Source organism: Oenanthe melanoleuca, chromosome 1 (assembly GCF_029582105.1).
Source record: "Oenanthe melanoleuca isolate GR-GAL-2019-014 chromosome 1, OMel1.0, whole genome shotgun sequence".
Lineage (NCBI taxonomy): Eukaryota > Metazoa > Chordata > Aves > Passeriformes > Muscicapidae > Oenanthe > Oenanthe melanoleuca.
This window is the reverse complement of record NC_079333.1, coordinates 4,800,962-4,817,276: the sequence shown is the minus strand read 5'-3', so window position 1 is coordinate 4,817,276 and position 16,315 is coordinate 4,800,962. Positions and strand designations below refer to the sequence as shown.

The following is a 16,315-nucleotide window of genomic DNA, read 5'->3' as shown; positions in this document are numbered from 1 at the left end:
CTACAGTCTGCTTGAGCAGACTTACACCATTCTAAGGTGTCTTGGGAGGGCAGTTCTGAGCAAATCTGGATCCTGAATTCTCATCTTCATATGTATTTGAAAAGAATGTACAACAAACATCCTGCCTCCTAAAATCCTTACGTAGAACTTGAAATACATAAATCCACACTCAGAAGAGCAAATATTTATTTGTTTTGGAAGTAGCACAAAGCCAGAAGTTACCACTGGCTTCAGCAAGAGTTGTTCTGAGTTCACAGTTTGCCACTTGTAAAAACTGGGTGGTACAAGTGTCGAAAGAGCTAGGTAACCTGTGTGTTCAAATATCCTCTAAACTAGCTGAACAATTCTTGTTTCTAGGTTGAAAGAAAGAACCATTTCATAAATTTAGGAGATCATAATCTAAGGCAGACTGAATGCTGTAGACCCGTGAGAGTAAGTTGTAACAGTGGTTGGCTATATGTCAACATTTAAAATGTTACGCTCAAGGTTACATGACCTTCTCCATCTTGTGATAGCTGTCATTTCACGTGAGCTCTCATCTCAACCCTTCCCAGGGCAAGTTGCCTGGATGTACAGGCTCTCTGTGGCAGGAAACATAGACCAGTGTTGTGCTAAAAGAGCTGGAGAAAGGCACAGTGGAATTAGTTTAGCAGCGAATGAAAGACGCGTTTTAGTATCTGCACAATCTTGTCTTTTTGAAAAGAAGAAACAAAACAGCTTGTGATGAGACAACTGCCCTCAGTGATTTAGAGAGCACATATATCCAAGAAACGCAAATGCAGAGACCTCTTGCTTTTAGGCACATTTTGCAATGTCGCTTACTGCTAATGTTATCTCCTCCCTGCTCAACTTTCCCTTTTTTTAGCTCTTGCATCTGGTGGCTCTCTTCCAATAACATCACTGGATGCAACTGGAAACTTGGTGTTTGCCAATGCTGGAGGTACCCCTAACATCGTCACTGCCCCTCTGTTCCTGAACCCTCAGAACCTTTCTCTGCTCACCAGCAACCCAGTTAGCTTGGTCTCTGCAGCTGCAGCCTCCGCAGGGGCCTCTGGACCAGTCGCCAGCCTTCACGCCACCTCCACCTCAACCGAGTCCATCCAGAACTCTCTCCTCACCGTGGCCTCTGCCAGCGGGGCCACGTCCACCACCACTACTGCCTCCAAGGCACAGTGAGCTGGGCTGGGCTGTGCTCAGCAGCCTGGGTCACTGTGCGCTGGGATCGGCTGCCAGCCCGGTCGATGAACTGAAAATGCCATGGGCATCTCTCACCGTGTTGCTGGGGACGAGAGAGAGAGAGAGAGAGAGAAGGAAAAATATTTAAAAAAACAAAAAAATACAAAAAAAAAGGAGAAAAAAAAAAAAAACAAAAGCAAAACAGGAAGGATTTAAAGCTGGGACAGACATTTGCCTAATTTTATAATAAACACTGTCTTTTCAGGATCGCTTCATGGATCGGAGAACTTTCTAACCAAAAATGTAAAAAAAAAAAAAAAAAAAAAAAACCACAAAAAAACTAAAAACCACAAAAACACAAAAAAAGTGAAAGGACTACTTATCATTTCCAGCAGTCACAATGACAAGTTAAGGTGGGTTATCAGTTCAAACATAGGAAGGGGATTTCTTGGTTTTTTTGGTCTAAATATCTTTCTTTTTTAATTATCATTTTATAGGTCTGTTGTACAGGCCATTATGTCATACAAGGTGTTTATAATCGTATCAATCATGTTGGGGGTTCCTTTCTTAACTGGTACAATTTAGGCAGGCCTGTATTACTGGTGTATCTCTATTATTATTATGATTATTATTATTATTATTATTTTTATATATATAGTTTGGACGCATTTGTCTTTTGCTCCTGGATTATTTTCAGCGAGCTCCCACACCATGGGGGGAGGGCGGGGGGTGGAGAGGAAGAATGGAGCACAAATAGACTTTCTGTCCTAATCTTCTGGGAAAGTTCTGAACAGTTTCCTCATCCTTGAATTTGTCTAATGCCTACATGTAAGGGTCAGAAGAATTTATGTTCAACATTTGTGCAGGAAGCTCAGTGCAGCAGCAGAGATCATTTTGTGCAAACTTCCAGGTTGGTTTCTGCTTTTCAAGCAGAGGTAGGAATTAGCTCCAAACTGCCATTCTCCTTCTCTCAAATATTTAGATAAAATGGCCAAATTCTGCTCTTAGCTTCGTGAGCTTGGTTCCTTTAAGTTCAGAGAGCAGGATGTGACCTCCCAAGTGTGGATTGTGTGACAATACTGATGGCTCTTCTGTTCCAGTGATTTTGTTTTGCTGTGAAAGAGCACACACAGATATTTAAAAAACATCATGACCCAGGATAATTGGCAGCATGTGAAGCAGCATTTACAGTCCTAGATACCCTCTAGGTGAGTTGGTACTGAATTTCAGAAGGTCACATTCTCCCCATTCATAGCAATATTCCTTTTCTGATGCTTCCAACACTATTTAGAAGAGCTTCCTAGTTGGGAAAAAAAAAAAAAAAAAAAAAAAAAAAGTGCTTCTGGCTGCAAAAGACAGAAGCCAGGAATATGGGAACAGAAGGTGCCATTGTTAATGCCAACACAACAGAGCCACTCTGGGGCTTTGCACACCCCGGGCTGATCTTGTGTGGTCTCTGAGCTGCAGGGTGAGAGTGGCAGTCAGCCAGGGCTGGCCTGGCACTGGAACTCACTTTTTAAGGCTGATCCTGATCTGTGGAGCAAAGGATATTTTTGTGGATGAGGAAGGAGAAATGAACTGTACAGAAGTTAGATCCGTATATTCTTAAATATACAATCTAGTATCTGAACCAAAAAAAAAAAAAAGATTTTTAAAGAGAGGAGACTGGATCACTGCAATGCAGTTCACGTTGAACTTTCCATTCCTGATGGATTTAAAGGTTTCTGCCATGTGTATAAAACTAAATTACTTTTAGCTAGTGAGGGTATTAGAAGAGTCCCTTTCCCACCGACCCCCTTTACTTTTGTCACCAGAGTGTCCTAAAACAATGAGCTGATGCAGCTATGTTCATTTTGTTGATGATTCAGGGGGATCCTGGAGCTTCTCATCCAAGATCCAGAAGGCAGCAACTTTAAACTCTACACATGCTTTGGTTTGTGGCCTGAGCATGTGGGATTTGTGTTTGCACTCAAGTGGCAGAACCCCTTATCTCTCCCCCCACCACCATGGTTTTGCTCTGTTCATCTCTAACTCTCCACCTTCCTATTTTACTGATATTTAAACCAATTACCCCTGAAACTTCAAAACTAGTGAACTGCAAGCAGGGAAACTAACAAATGTCCGTCCACCGTTTCTTATGTGTTTTTGATTTTTTTATGTTTTATTTTTTTAAAACTAAGCTTGAACCAAAGTCAATTTCTAGCAAGCTGCTGTACTAATGGACTAGTTTGTGTAAGTGCAGTTCAGATGCAGAGAGGCGATAGATGCTACTGACAATTTCTTTTTCATTTGTCTTTTGTTTTTATTAATTTTATATAAAAGTTGCTGCTTGTTTTTAATCTTTTTTTTTTTTTTTTTTGGTTGGTAATTTGTGTTATCCTTGGGGCAGACTCTTAACTTGATTTTAATTTGTTTTCTTTTATTTGATGTGTAAATAGAATGGCAATGTCAGAGGATTGTTAATCCAAGAGGTCCCACCTTTACCCTCCCCCCATATGGATGAATCTCAGTATTTTTGATGTGTCTCTACGTCTTCAGGCCGTGCAGGAGACTTAGGGCTATGAGTAATACTGCAAAAATGGCAGTGGCCTACAGTAAAAGCTTCAGAGCAGCAACAAGTACAGCTGGGTGAGCTTCAGGGAGGTAGGGAAAAAGTAGAAGAGAAGATGCTGGTACCCACTGTGCTGGTCTGGAGGCCACAGCACGGTCTGTAGTTTTTACCAAAGGAATGCAAGTCCTTGGACTTGTTTTGAGTGAAGTAAGAGGATGGGGAAAACGGCAGCTGTAGCGTTTGTTCCTGACTCTGAAAGTTCCTGCTTACTTTCACACCTGTGCAAAAGTACAATTTATCAGGAAGCTTTTTTGTTAGAGGGGGGAGACCACTGGGCTTGTCTCCGATGGATCCCTTCCTCCCCAAGGGTTTTGTGGTGGGTGGGGGGCGTGGTCCTTGCAGATATCTAGGAAACACAAAGAAAGGTGGGCCTTAAATCAATGGAAAATCCTCTCTCCACAGTTCCAGGAGACTGTGCCATTAGCTGTCTGAATGAGTTTTCATGTCCCATTCTTGCTGGTTTGTGGTTGGGAGAGGGTCTTGTTGAGTACATATCTGGAACACTAATGCAGCTTGGATGGTTTATTTATTATAAAAATCTGCTTTTTTTCCTGACTACCTTTGCATTGGTCACATGGCTTTGGTGTGAGCACCTTATACCCCTTTACCCTCCTCTTCTCTACCCCATCACCCTATCTGGGGCCCAGATTCCAGGGAATTTCTTGGCAAGTTTTTTTCTGAGAGAAACTGGAAACTCAGAGTAGCTGCATATCCAAAAAAGCTTGGTCTTGTTTGCAGAAGCTGACATAATACCCAAACAGCACATATCCCATGGCATCCATTGCCAGTGTGCTCTGGTTCATTGATCCCTAAAACATCCCTGACTGTTGTTCCTGGAGCCTATCATCCCTATCGTCTTTTTTCCTCATGGATGCTGGCTACCTCCAGTGTTTAGGTGAAAGACAGAAATCAGACTGGCAGTGAGTGTACATCTGCCAATTTAGAGCACATGTGCTCCTTCAGAAAATGAAAAGAATGTGAGACCAGAATTTAGCAGAAGTTTCCTTTTAAAATCATCATCATGCTGGCAGCAGAAATTGATGCATCTGAAACAATTGTTTACAGACCTAGGAAATATGATCACAAGAAGTTTGGTGGTGTGTTGGAAAAGGATAATAGCATCTCTTTTTCAGAGTTCCATGTTCTGTATTTAAAGATGAGAGGGTTGCTTTTCATAGTTGCAAGCATGTCTCAGTACCCAGACAAGAAAAGAGAAGGTGAAAACCTTTCCCTGCAGACCCAAATAGTTCAAAAAGCAGATTTCCAGGGACACAAACACAGATATGCCCGGAAGGTCAAAAATAATTTAGAGAATGGCTTCAGGAATTGGTCTTGTAGCTTGTGATGACATTTTTTTCTGATCTTAAGAAAAACATGTTCTGCTTTAGCACACTTTGGCTTTAGCACACTTGGTCTCCTAGAACCCACTGTCCACAGTCACTGTGGAAGGATTCATGAACAGCCCAAAGAAAGCACACACTGCTTACAATCATTACATCTGCTTAGATTTCCTGCAGAGCAGGGGGGCAGGAGCTGGGCTCTCCTCTACTCCAGGGGTCCTCCAGATGCCTTGAAGTTCCTTCTGGGATACCAGAACTGTTGCCTGGAAAGGCTGACCTGGAACAGAGACTAGATAGAGCAAAAGGAATAAACCAGGAATTTATTGAAAGGATTCACCTCCGGCAGTGCAAGAATTGGGTTGGGGCTACACCAAATCAAATCCAAGATAGATCCCAGTCACGAGCTCTTACACTTTTATAAGTTTTGGTTCATCCACATTGGGGTTAATTATCCAACCACAGCCCCAGGCTGTGAATTCTCAGCTCCCTGGCTTGCCCCCTTCCCTTCTCTGTTTATACCTTTTGGGTACCAGTTGTCCTTGGTTCTCTAGGGAAGGGATTGTTTTGTCACTACCCTGTGAAGAGAACTTACCAACACCTAATATGAAGTTTCAGAGTTACACACCAAGCAGCAGATAATCTGAAAAATATAAAAGCTAAAACCCAAGGCATCAGTTTTGGTTTTGAGCTACTGTACAACATGTGTTAGTTGAAGTAATTTTTATTACTAGCTGTGAGATGGTGTCGATGTGCACATAAACATCTCTTGGAACTATGACCTAATGTTCAAATGCCACCTCTGTAAGCCTCACACAGGGTCCTTTGACACATTTCTGCAGTTGAGTTAGTGAAGGAGACAGGATGGTTAATTCCTTAACCCTGTGCACATGCCTGCAAAGCAGAGTTCCTTAAAACAGGAATTCCCTCTTTTTTGTTGTTGTTGCAAATGGAGCAGCACAACCATTACAGCTGGAGCCATACCACAGATACTAAACCAAAACAACATCTAATTTACCTTAAATATCAATTCATATTTTCTTAGATAAAGAAATAATATAAATATACAAAATTATTTTAAAGAGACAGGTAACTTCTCATGGTCATAAGAGTGTTTTAGGACAGATAAAATAATGCATGGTCCAAACTTTCAATGATACTTGGTTTTAAACTGGAAGTTTAAAATATAGATGTTTTTATTGCCACATTAGCTTATGAAGATCACTATTCCCTATTCCTGTTTTGCCTGAAATGGTTAAATGCTATTTCTCCACACCCTGTACCCCAGCAGGGCCTGTCTGTCCCTGGTGGATGTTGCCTAGCGTGGAGTATTACCAAAGGAATAAGCTGACCTGCTGCCCCTCCCTGTATTTATGGTTGTCAGTTCCCACACAGCCAACTCAAATACCTTTCTGTTTTTGCAGCCAGTACATCTGTCCTCTCCCTCCTGAAGTACTAAAGCAATATAGAATTCAAGATACCTACCTTGCACAAGTTCTTCCCTTCTCACTCATTAAATCTCTTGTTGCTGCTTGTTTCTCTCTTCTTTCTAGAGGAGAGTCCCCTAAAATACTTTGAAGATATTTGACAGGGGAGATTTTGTCAAAAAATTGTTGGCTCACAATTCAGTTTCTTAAGATGCTCATATCTTTGTCTCCACAATTTGAGTGGTACCTGGTTCTCTCTGTGTCAGTGCTAGTAGTTTCAGTGCTTTTGGAACAATGAAAAGCAATTCCTCTATTTGCATGTCTTCACACATGGACACAGTAACGCATGGGAAAAAATTTATTTTTTCAACTTACCTATATCTGCATTTGATCTGTCTGCCACTTCTCCCAGGATTCTTCAAGTGGGAACATACTCTGAATTTTTACCTCTGTTGGGATGCTGTTAGGAGGGTGTTAGGGAGATTGCACTGAAATTACAAATAATTTAACTGAGGGAGAAAATACATCTTTTACTCAAGTAGATAAGGTCAGCATGTAGAACGTATCAAGTACTTCTTTTCCGACCAAATTCCTAAACATGAAGCAGCTACTGAGCTTTGTCTTGGGGCTGCTTTTAGGTCCATCAGTGCTAAGAACCGTCCATAACTGGAATAATCTGGGCCCCCTTTCTCCCTCCCTGTCTCTGTCCCTCTGCCTCTTTCCCTCCTTGCTCCTTCCCCGTCTTCCCTCAGCAAAAGGTAGCACCATACAGCTCTGAGAACAATACTTGTGGGTAGCAGCTGGCTTCTGGCACCTTCATAAAATACCTCAGCATAGCTTAGCATTGTCGCAGAACTGGTTTTAAACTGAAAAAATCAGAAGAGAAAAGCAAACTTTATAAATAGTGGAGATAATTCTAGCTGTAGAGTTTAGTTGAACTGATGGTTTATTATGATTGATAAACATGATTATGCTGTATGTATTTGAGATCCTGTTTATAGGTTACAACTTTATAGGGTCGGGTGGGGGTGGGTGGATGTTGGGGGCAGAGAAGGGGGTTTGACTGTGTTAGAAGGAAAATGTTTGCTCATGAATTTTTTTCCTTGTATCTGTCTTGCCAAAGGAAACATTTTGTCGCTCCTGGGTTTGGGATTGTTGTTTGGTTGGTTTATCTGTGGTCTAATCTGCAGCACAGCACGTGGTGGCATGCAGGTTACTGATGGGGTTGCTGTTCAGGGTCCTTTCGAGTGTGCGCACACTTCCCTCCCTCTCGGCCTTTCCTTGCCCCTCGCTGGGGTCTGAAGATGAGGCAACAAATATCGAGGAGGCTCGGGGGAGAGATGGCTGTACTGGGCTGGGATCGACCTCGGGGCTGGAAATCCGTTTCAGTTGAGTTGAGTTATTCCAGAGCTGAACTGGGTCCGCTGTGTTTAACTCCAGGGAGGGACAAGAATGGTTGTCGCATCTTAATCTATCTGGGAGAGCAAAAGTGAAACAGGTTCTTTTTATCCCCCTTGTCTTGTTACTGAATGTAGGGCTTGTAGTGCTTGATAATAGGTGGAAAACTTTTTAAACACTTCCTTTTCTAATAGCAATGCTAATCCTGTCTAGACCAAAAACTATGAAAGAAAAAACCAAACTGAGAGAGGTGAAAGCTAACCTACTCCTAACACCTGGCTGGTCTGCCTGAAAGGGTTGAAATACTGTGAGACGGTCGTGGGAGAGGAGCTTTGAGGTGTTGTTGGCGAGGGACCAGGTCGTTCTCCTGGCCCGTGTCTCGGTGTTGTGCTGGGAGTAGCAGAAGAGCGAGTGGTGCTTGCCTTGGGAGGGTGTTGCAGCCAGCTCTGTGCGGGCTCCAGGGCTCCCTCCCCATTCCCCTGGGGCTGCTGGAGCGGGGAAGAGGGCAGGGTGTGCGTGGGTGGGTGCGTGTGCGAGTGCGTGAGCGCCAGCCGCTGCCGGCTGCGCGCGGGCAGCGAGGGCTGGGTTCTACAGGAGCTCGACTCCACTGGGGAGGGAGAATTCCCAGTGGCCTCGTAGGGAACCAAAGGCACTGATGAGTTGTCAGCTCTGCTGTTCTCAGAGCGGGTAAGAGGAAAAGCTGGGTGGGGGTTTCTTGAGCTTTGGGTCAGTGTCCCTTCCTCTAAGGACCTCATCTCTTGCGGGTACTCCCACCTTTTCTGCATGGAGTTGCTTTGGCTCTGTGAAGACAAACGGTGTCTGGGGATTGCCCAGTGCTGCAGGTCTTAGGCTGATGTTGGGATACAGTCAGGGAAAACTGTTTCTTTCCTTCAAATGTGGAAGCAGTGTAGTCCAAGGTCAGAGTCTGTTCAACAGCTTTTGCATATGGTCTTTCTCTTTAAGGGAGGGACCTCGAAGACTCCTTTCTTTGCTCCCCAAAGCAGCCTTGTGCGTGTTCATGTATCGTGCTATTGGGCTGAGCTGTTTTATCAGTGAACTTGGTGAGCTCTTGTGAAGAAAGGGAGGGAGGAAGGGGGAGAGCGGGTTGTCCAGCTACTCTTCCTCCGGACACCAATCGGGTTGCAGAACTTCACTGAAAGCTTTACTAATAGAATTGTTGTTCTGACATTATGTAAAAGTGGTATTAATATTGTGTGACTTTTCAAAGAGCTAGTTAGATTTATAGATAGGTAATAGGGATATTGAAGAAATGACTTCTCAAAGAAAAGAGCACTTGGAACAAAAGAAGTGGAAAACAAGGTGTGCTTTATGGAAAACAAATCTGAGGAAGGAAATGAAACAGCTTGTGGGAGGCGAGGGAAGATGATACCCTTTGGCGTTCCTTAGTGCTGCTGAGGCTCAGCCCCAGAACTGGAACATACCCCCTCTGCCTTATTTCATATCTCTACCAAACAGGACATTGTCAAGTAGCTCAGACCAAAACGCTGATCTGTCTTAAAACTGTGTCAGTCTGCTGGGGAATGTTCTCCGGTAGAGCTTTACATAATACCGTAAGATACTTAATTTATCACGTTAGCTTCCCCTTCCCTCCCAAAATTGTCTTATCTGTTGTAGGCCCCACTTCAAGATTCACACTGCCTTTGCTGAATTCTGTGGCAGCAGCTGCAGATGCCCTATTCCCCGAATGTCATAACTTCGTGTGCGTTCCAAGCCAGCACATTGCGGTGCTATAAACCCCTGAACTCATTTACCAGTAGGAATCCTAAGACCTTCGGGAATGGCATGCCAAGGGGCAGCTCGTGGAGATTGCACAACCCCCTTGAGAAACCATTTAGGAACAAGAGCACCCGTGACAGTGTCCTGAGAACAAGGCAGTTGAGACAAAACCTTTAGTTCTTCCCCCATTCACTCTCCACGTGTTGGCCTCTGCGCTCCCTGCGCCTGAGCGAGTCCGAGGGGAAAACACAAGGAGAAGGACTCGGGGCTCAGGACGGGAGGGGAAGGCACTGCTGTAGGGCTGCCCACGGGGGGCTGGAGCAGCACTGGCCCCTGGGCCCCCCGTGTGCCCCCCTGTGCCTCCCTGTGCCAGGCAGGAGCTCCTTGGTCCCCGCCATGCCGTTGTTCCATTTCCTTCCTCTGTGGTAGTATCTAAGGCTAGGTGTGAGTAGGTGTGGGGTGTTTATCCGCCACAGGTACAGGAGCTGTCGTATACCTCATTTCTAACTCGTAACTGAGTAACTTGCTTTAACTTTCTCCAAACCCCACAGAGTTGCCAAGTCTGCCCTCCCTCCTTTGATTAACACTGAACTCTGGCCTATAGCACCCCGTGACCTGCAACCTGGGGAGTGACCCCCTAACGCCTCTGAATGTCGCTGCTTAAAAGCTACTGCAAAGTGAGGGCAAATTGCAATCTTATCTTATTTCCTTTGGTTACAAGGGGTCCTCTTGATTAGTCTGTGAATATCCACCCCCTCCCTTCCACTCTCCATGGAAAAGGGCCACCCACACTGCCTTTTCCCAACCCGGAGCCACACTGAGCTCCAGGGCCTGGAGGTGCTCTCAGCCCAGTGCTGTGTACATGCTACTCACTTTTTAACATGATCAAAAAAAAAACAAAAAAAAAAAAAGGAAAAAAAAATAGAAATCTCCAAATACTTAATTTTCTTCTTTATTATTTGACAATCCTGTATCCCTTCCCCACTCCCCAACCTGGCCAGAAGCTGCATCCTTAACCCGGTCCATCTTTATTTGAATGTAGTTCCCCTACCCCCATGGGAAAGAGAAGCTTTGTCAGGTCACGGTGGCTGCTATAAGTCGGGAGGGGGCGGTTTCTTTGTTTTGTTTTGTTCTTTTAAAATTTCCAGCCAAAACCAAAGATTTCCTAATGATTGTATAAACTCAAAACAAACAAACAAACCAAAGACAAAGGGCGTCTTCAACACCAAGCCCACCTGTGAGGCCGGCCTGGCCCGGGCTGGCCCGGCGAGGGTCGCTGCCAGCCCGGGGCTCCAGAACGCCCTGGGCAGCACCTCCCGGCTCCAGGGTGAGATCTGGCACAGGCACTGGGAGGAGAGGCCGGGGCTTCGCAGGTGGGTGAGGAGCTGAAGGCTTGGGTCAGGATTGGCTGCTCTGCTGGGTGCTTTAACCCTCTGGGGGCTGGGTGATGTTGATTAATACACGCTGAGGTGCACTTCTGAGCTTCCCCCCCCCTTCACTGCTTGGAAGAGGCTGTCCTGTCGTGAGAAATCCCTGAAAGAAGAAGAAGCAGCTTTTCATTTCTCCTCTAGTTCCTTTTTTCTAGATTTCTTTTATTTTTGCAGCACCACTGTGCAACTATGCATTGTATTTCTCAACCTTTTATGCTAGGTAGATGCCTGTGACTTTTTAACTTTTGGGGGGGGATTGCAAATGGAGGAACTTTTTACATGGATCTTTTTAATCTCAGTTGATTGGGGGGTGTTTGGTTCTAGGGTCAGACAAGCTCTATCCCAAAGCAAAATCCAAATGTTAATATTATTAGCCTGATGCAGATACCAAAGATAATTTCTTTCCTGCAGAACCTTAGACTTGTGTATTAAGTACGATTACCCAGCACTTGCATTAGTCTAACCTCAGTAATTCCAAAGCTTAGATGTATATTTTGGTATATTTCTGGGATATTAAAAAATTGTCGTTTAAATTCTTGTTTGTTTCAGTGTAATGCTCTTAAAGTCATAGCATGGAGATAACTGAACTTGTCCTATTCTTAGTAGTTTGAAATAATAGTATTTTTGTATGTTTTGGGTGTGTCTATGTATGTATTAACATAACGGTTTTCACTGCCTAGGTGTTCATAAATAATAATAAAAGAAAAACCAACTACAAAGGGTTTTTAAACTGTACATAATATTCCGTGAGGAATTTCCACCAGACCGCCAATTTGGATCGCATTTTCACTGATGGCCACTCCCAACTGGGATTCTTTCTTTCTTTTTAAAGAGACAGCATGTTCTTTTTTTTTTCCCCACTGACCTGAGGTTCTTTCTCAGTGCAAAGGGGGTTTCACTGTTTTTAAGGGGTGGGCCAAAGAGGAAGTAGCTTAAATTTTCTTTTTAAAAAGTATTTGGCGTGTTAGTTTGAAAACTACCCCTTTGTATGAAGAATTGGGAGTGGAAAACCAGGCCCTTTCTTCTAAATCTGATATTAATTTTCAAAGAAATGAGGATTTGTGAATGTCTGTAGTGTCTGGGCAGTTTCTTTTTGCTTTTTTTTTTTTTTTCCTAAGTAAGGCAAGTTTTTGGTCCTAATGGTTTCATTGCTCTGTGCAACTGCCTGCTTACACTGGCTGGGAGGTTTTTTTCTCTTGCCCTTCCTCATATACTGCATTTCTACACTTGAGGTCAGAAGAACACTTGAAATCAAGGGCCATTATGGGAGTACCCTACCCAAACCCAAGCAACCCAAGCTTTTCTTGAGACTGAAATGTGAGAGTCCCACACATTTCAAGACCTTGCTGATCACACTAAGGGTGAGGAGGAAGGCGAAATGCTGTCTCTTTAAAGACGTCCTTTATTATTATTATATTATTATTATTATTATTTTCCCAGTGGTTGCCTACAGATAGCTGTAGGCATTGCGAGATTGTGTAGATTACAGTAAATCAGAATGAAAAGGTAGATTTTGTGTAGATGCATTTGTCTGCTGTAATTTTTTATATATATTAAACTTACTGTAATTGTACAGTTCATTTCTGTTGTAAACATCATTAAACCATTTTCCAAGTGTTTTAACATGTATGCTCTCGTTTGTAGTTTTTAAATGTGTTGGAACTCATTGGTGGCTGATTCCCCCTCCCCTGTGTGTCAAACTGGGCCAGAAGATTGATCTGTGGTGCCCTTTGTCTTGGCAAACTGGAGGGGAGCCCAGGTTTTATACACTCTGCTTGAAGCTTTTGTTCTAATTCTGTATTTATTAGCTCCTCTCCTAAAAGCAGAAACAGCTTCAGTGGCTTCCTGAAGGCAAAGAGGAGACGCAGCTCAACCCCACAGTGAGTGGCCCCAAAACCAGTGTTGGATGCTTTTTGAAATCAAGGTATCCATTGATCTATAAAGAACATAAAGGTGATTTTTTTTTTCCTTTACCCCCCCAAAGAATTTAGTTCTCGTTGTTTGGTGGTTGGGATTTCATGCTGCCAAAACTCTTGACTTCTACATCTAGCAGATGATGTTATGGTGATTTAAAAAGAGAGAGCTGTTTTCAGCAATCTTTGTTCTTGCATTGAGTGTTTTGCAGCATAACTTTACTCTAATTTTTAGCTCAGCTGTCTCAGTTATCACCCAGTTCTCTCAATTTTTCTTGTCACTGCAGAACAGTAAAGAATCTAGGAAATTTTTTTTTGCAAGAAGCATTCATTACCATGTCTCAGTTTACTTTTTTTTTGCTTTAATTTATTGGAAATATTTTTTAAAAGCTACAAGCACCTACTGCAGGTAGAGTTTTACTGCTAAAGAAGTAAAACTGCCTTGGAACTTGCATAGCACCCATTTCTACAAGTTTTTCTGCTGCTAACCCACCCAGTCCCTGTAAAGAAGACATAACCTCATTTGGGCAGAACCCAAGAACAGCAGCTCTTGTTCCCACAGCCTTGCTTTAGCTTTGCTTCTTCTGTGAGGACTGGTGAGATGGCCTGGTCAGCTCCTGAGTTGAGGTGAAACACCCCTGAGTTTGCTGGGCTGGATTTGTTCTTGATGAATTCCTCCAGGCTTCACTGTGCAGCCTTGTGAGGCAAAACTAAGGCTGCAGCAGCAGGAGGTGAGTGTCCATTTGATACCCGGGTTTGGGACATTTTCCCAACAGCCCATCCCAGCCTCTGGGATGTTTGTAGAAGCTCCTGTTGGAATCCTGTCCTCCTCAGCTTCCCTGGGAGATGGTGCTGCTGGCTCAGACAGTCTGAATGCCTCAGGTAAGGAGCTCGTGCCATTCCCACTACTGCTGCCTATACACACACACACGACTCTGTTTTATTAATTCATCAAAAACACATGACATTATTGAGCTGGTACCTCTTTACAATGAAACCTGCACCTTTTGGAAGCAGCCTCCTGAGAGACTGGTTTGGAAACTGCATTTATGTCGGCTTTTGTACAGTTTGTTGTCAGGGATTGATAATAGGGAAACCCATCTTCTTTTTTCTTTGTTTTTCTGCTTTCAGTGAAGTCTCTCACTCAGCTTACCTGTCACATATTTATGGATGAATGGCAGTGCCACTGCTTGGTCTTTTTTGAGATATTGGTGCTCATTTTCTTCCTACTGGAAAGCTGGCATTCAGCCTCTCTGCTTCACTACTGTTAAAATCATGTCACTCTTTATAATTAAAGAAAAAAGTTGTCCTCTACTGAAGCAGTTTTTAAAAGGTAAATTTAAAGCAAAAACGGTGAAATAGTCCTAAGATAAATACTACAGGAAGTAAATACAGTCCTATCTTGGCAAATTTTTTAAATGCAATAAAGCCATAATTCTTAATACTCTGGAAGAGAAGGAAGGGCTATGGAAACACCTGTGGTCTGGCCCCACAACACAAACCTTACAAAAAAAATCAGCCTAATACCCACTATAACTGGAAACAACTTTACAGATATGTACATTCTAATAGCAGAAGCAGTTACATGATTCAGGAGGAGAGGGAGACGGAAAGGGCCAGGTCCAGATTCTGTGCACCAACCCAAGAAGATTCTTGCACACAGAAAACACACAGTGCTTGTGGTGGATGAAAAAGGCTTTCCCCCCTCTCCTCCCCTAGGCAGGTGGGCATCTCTCACTCTTGCCCATCCCCTCTGAGGCTCCCTCTTAGCGGGGGGGCAAAGGTTGCATCTGGAGAGCATCATAAGTGTCCTTGGTTGCTGCACTGAGCCCCTGAAAAACCAGAAAAACAGGTGAGGGATGAGTGTGAGTACTGCCTGGCAGCAACAGGATGGCAAGGGCTTAGTCAGGATCATAAGTCTGATTTTTTTTTTTTCCCCCCCCCTACAGAGGTGTTTGCTCCTGAGTGCTTCTTTAGTCTTTGTGTGGTGCAAATAGCTATTACTTACCTGAAGGCAAGGTACATCCTGAATAATTGGTGTGAAAATATGATTACAGCAAATCATCCTGACTGCTTCTGCAGATCTTTGGAGTACATTGTATTTGTTTATTATTAAGAGGTAAGTGGTGCTAGAATGAGCATCAATAAGTGAACAGACATCAAATCAATGAACTTTGTTCTGTGAACGATTTGGAAGGGAAATCAGGTGTAGCTCTGGGTAAGTTGGCAGTGGGACCTCAGGTGGTTTTGAATCCCAGGAAGCATCCCCAGACAGCCTTTCCAGTGATGCCTAGTCCTTTCCCTGACAGCCTGCCCAGGTAAGGCAGCTGAGCCCTGTGTTGTGGATCCCAGAGCAGGGGTAGCTGGTTCTTCCAAGAGTGAGGAATTACTGAGACACCTGGTGCCTACTTGGGAAAATTCCAGCTGCCTTTCACTTCTCTGTGCCCCCCTGACAGTGCCATTGGATATCCAACCCCTGGGGAGGACAGGTGAGGGGAGCAGCTGTGTGAGGTGGTTCCTACCTGGTAGAGACCTTCATGCCCTTTGCCTCGTCGTCTCTGCTGCTTTGGGAAATAAAACAAGCATAGATTGATTAATGGGTGCTTTCCTGATTATGCAATAAGAAAGAAGCCCCTGAGTTTCCCCATGCTCTGCTGAGGGCGTACAGGATGTGCCAGCTGTGCATGGCCTGGACTCTGCCCTGCACAGGAAAGCACCTGGTAAAAAAAGGACCAGCCCAGACATGCTGCAAGGGCTGTTAAGGAGAAAATAGAGAGGATAGGAAATAAAAACAAAATGGTTTGGTTTGGTGACATATTTTCCTGTCATATTGTTAGAGTGTTGCTATTTCTTTGATTCACTGTATGTATAGAGATTTGGCAGCATTTCTGTAGACGCTGATTATTTAGTAATAGATTGTATCACAAATGTGTCAAGGAGTAGTGCTTGTTACAGTTAAAATTGCAGCAACCTATTAAATGATCATATATTTGGAATGGAACAAGGGCTTCAGTATTCTTGTCCCTCCAGAAACAGAAACATTCAAAAAACATGATGCAACTTTATAGCCCCATAGCTCAGACAGAGCTTGACTCAGGAAGAGAAGCATTAGAATAAAAAAAGGGAAGAGATTAAATGTTGGTGTTGCTTCAACATTTCTCAACACTAAACTTTGTTTTGAAATGCCCCTTTTTTCATGTGTCAGAAGGAAATGAAAGGTTATATATATATATGACACTTTGACATAAAATAGAACCTGTGTAGGTCAGAGCAATTTTTCATTTTG

The 16,315-nt window shown here is 43.5% G+C and overlaps 2 protein-coding genes across 8 annotated transcripts in view; one reads left to right on the top strand and one right to left on the bottom strand.

Moving 5' to 3' along the window:
• The window catches only part of POU2F1 (POU class 2 homeobox 1), a 107,255-nt gene extending 99,698 nt beyond the window's left edge, over positions 1-7,557 (top strand). For all 7 annotated transcript variants that reach the window (XM_056487351.1, XM_056487341.1, XM_056487377.1 and 4 more), the window contains one exon: positions 866-7,557. In XM_056487351.1, the coding sequence (XP_056343326.1) occupies positions 866-1,176 (311 nt within the window). In that variant the 3' untranslated portion in view covers positions 1,177-7,557. The remainder of the gene's footprint in view (positions 1-865) is intronic.
• A 5,836-nt stretch (positions 7,558-13,393) lies between these two features.
• Positions 13,394-16,315, bottom strand: part of CD247 (CD247 molecule) — a 46,960-nt gene continuing 44,038 nt past the window's right edge. The window contains exons 7-8 of the mRNA XM_056487309.1: positions 15,552-15,593; positions 13,394-14,861 (exon numbers count right to left, since the gene is read on the bottom strand). Of these exons, the coding sequence (XP_056343284.1) occupies positions 14,796-14,861; positions 15,552-15,593 (108 nt within the window). The 3' untranslated portion in view covers positions 13,394-14,795. The remainder of the gene's footprint in view (positions 14,862-15,551; positions 15,594-16,315) is intronic.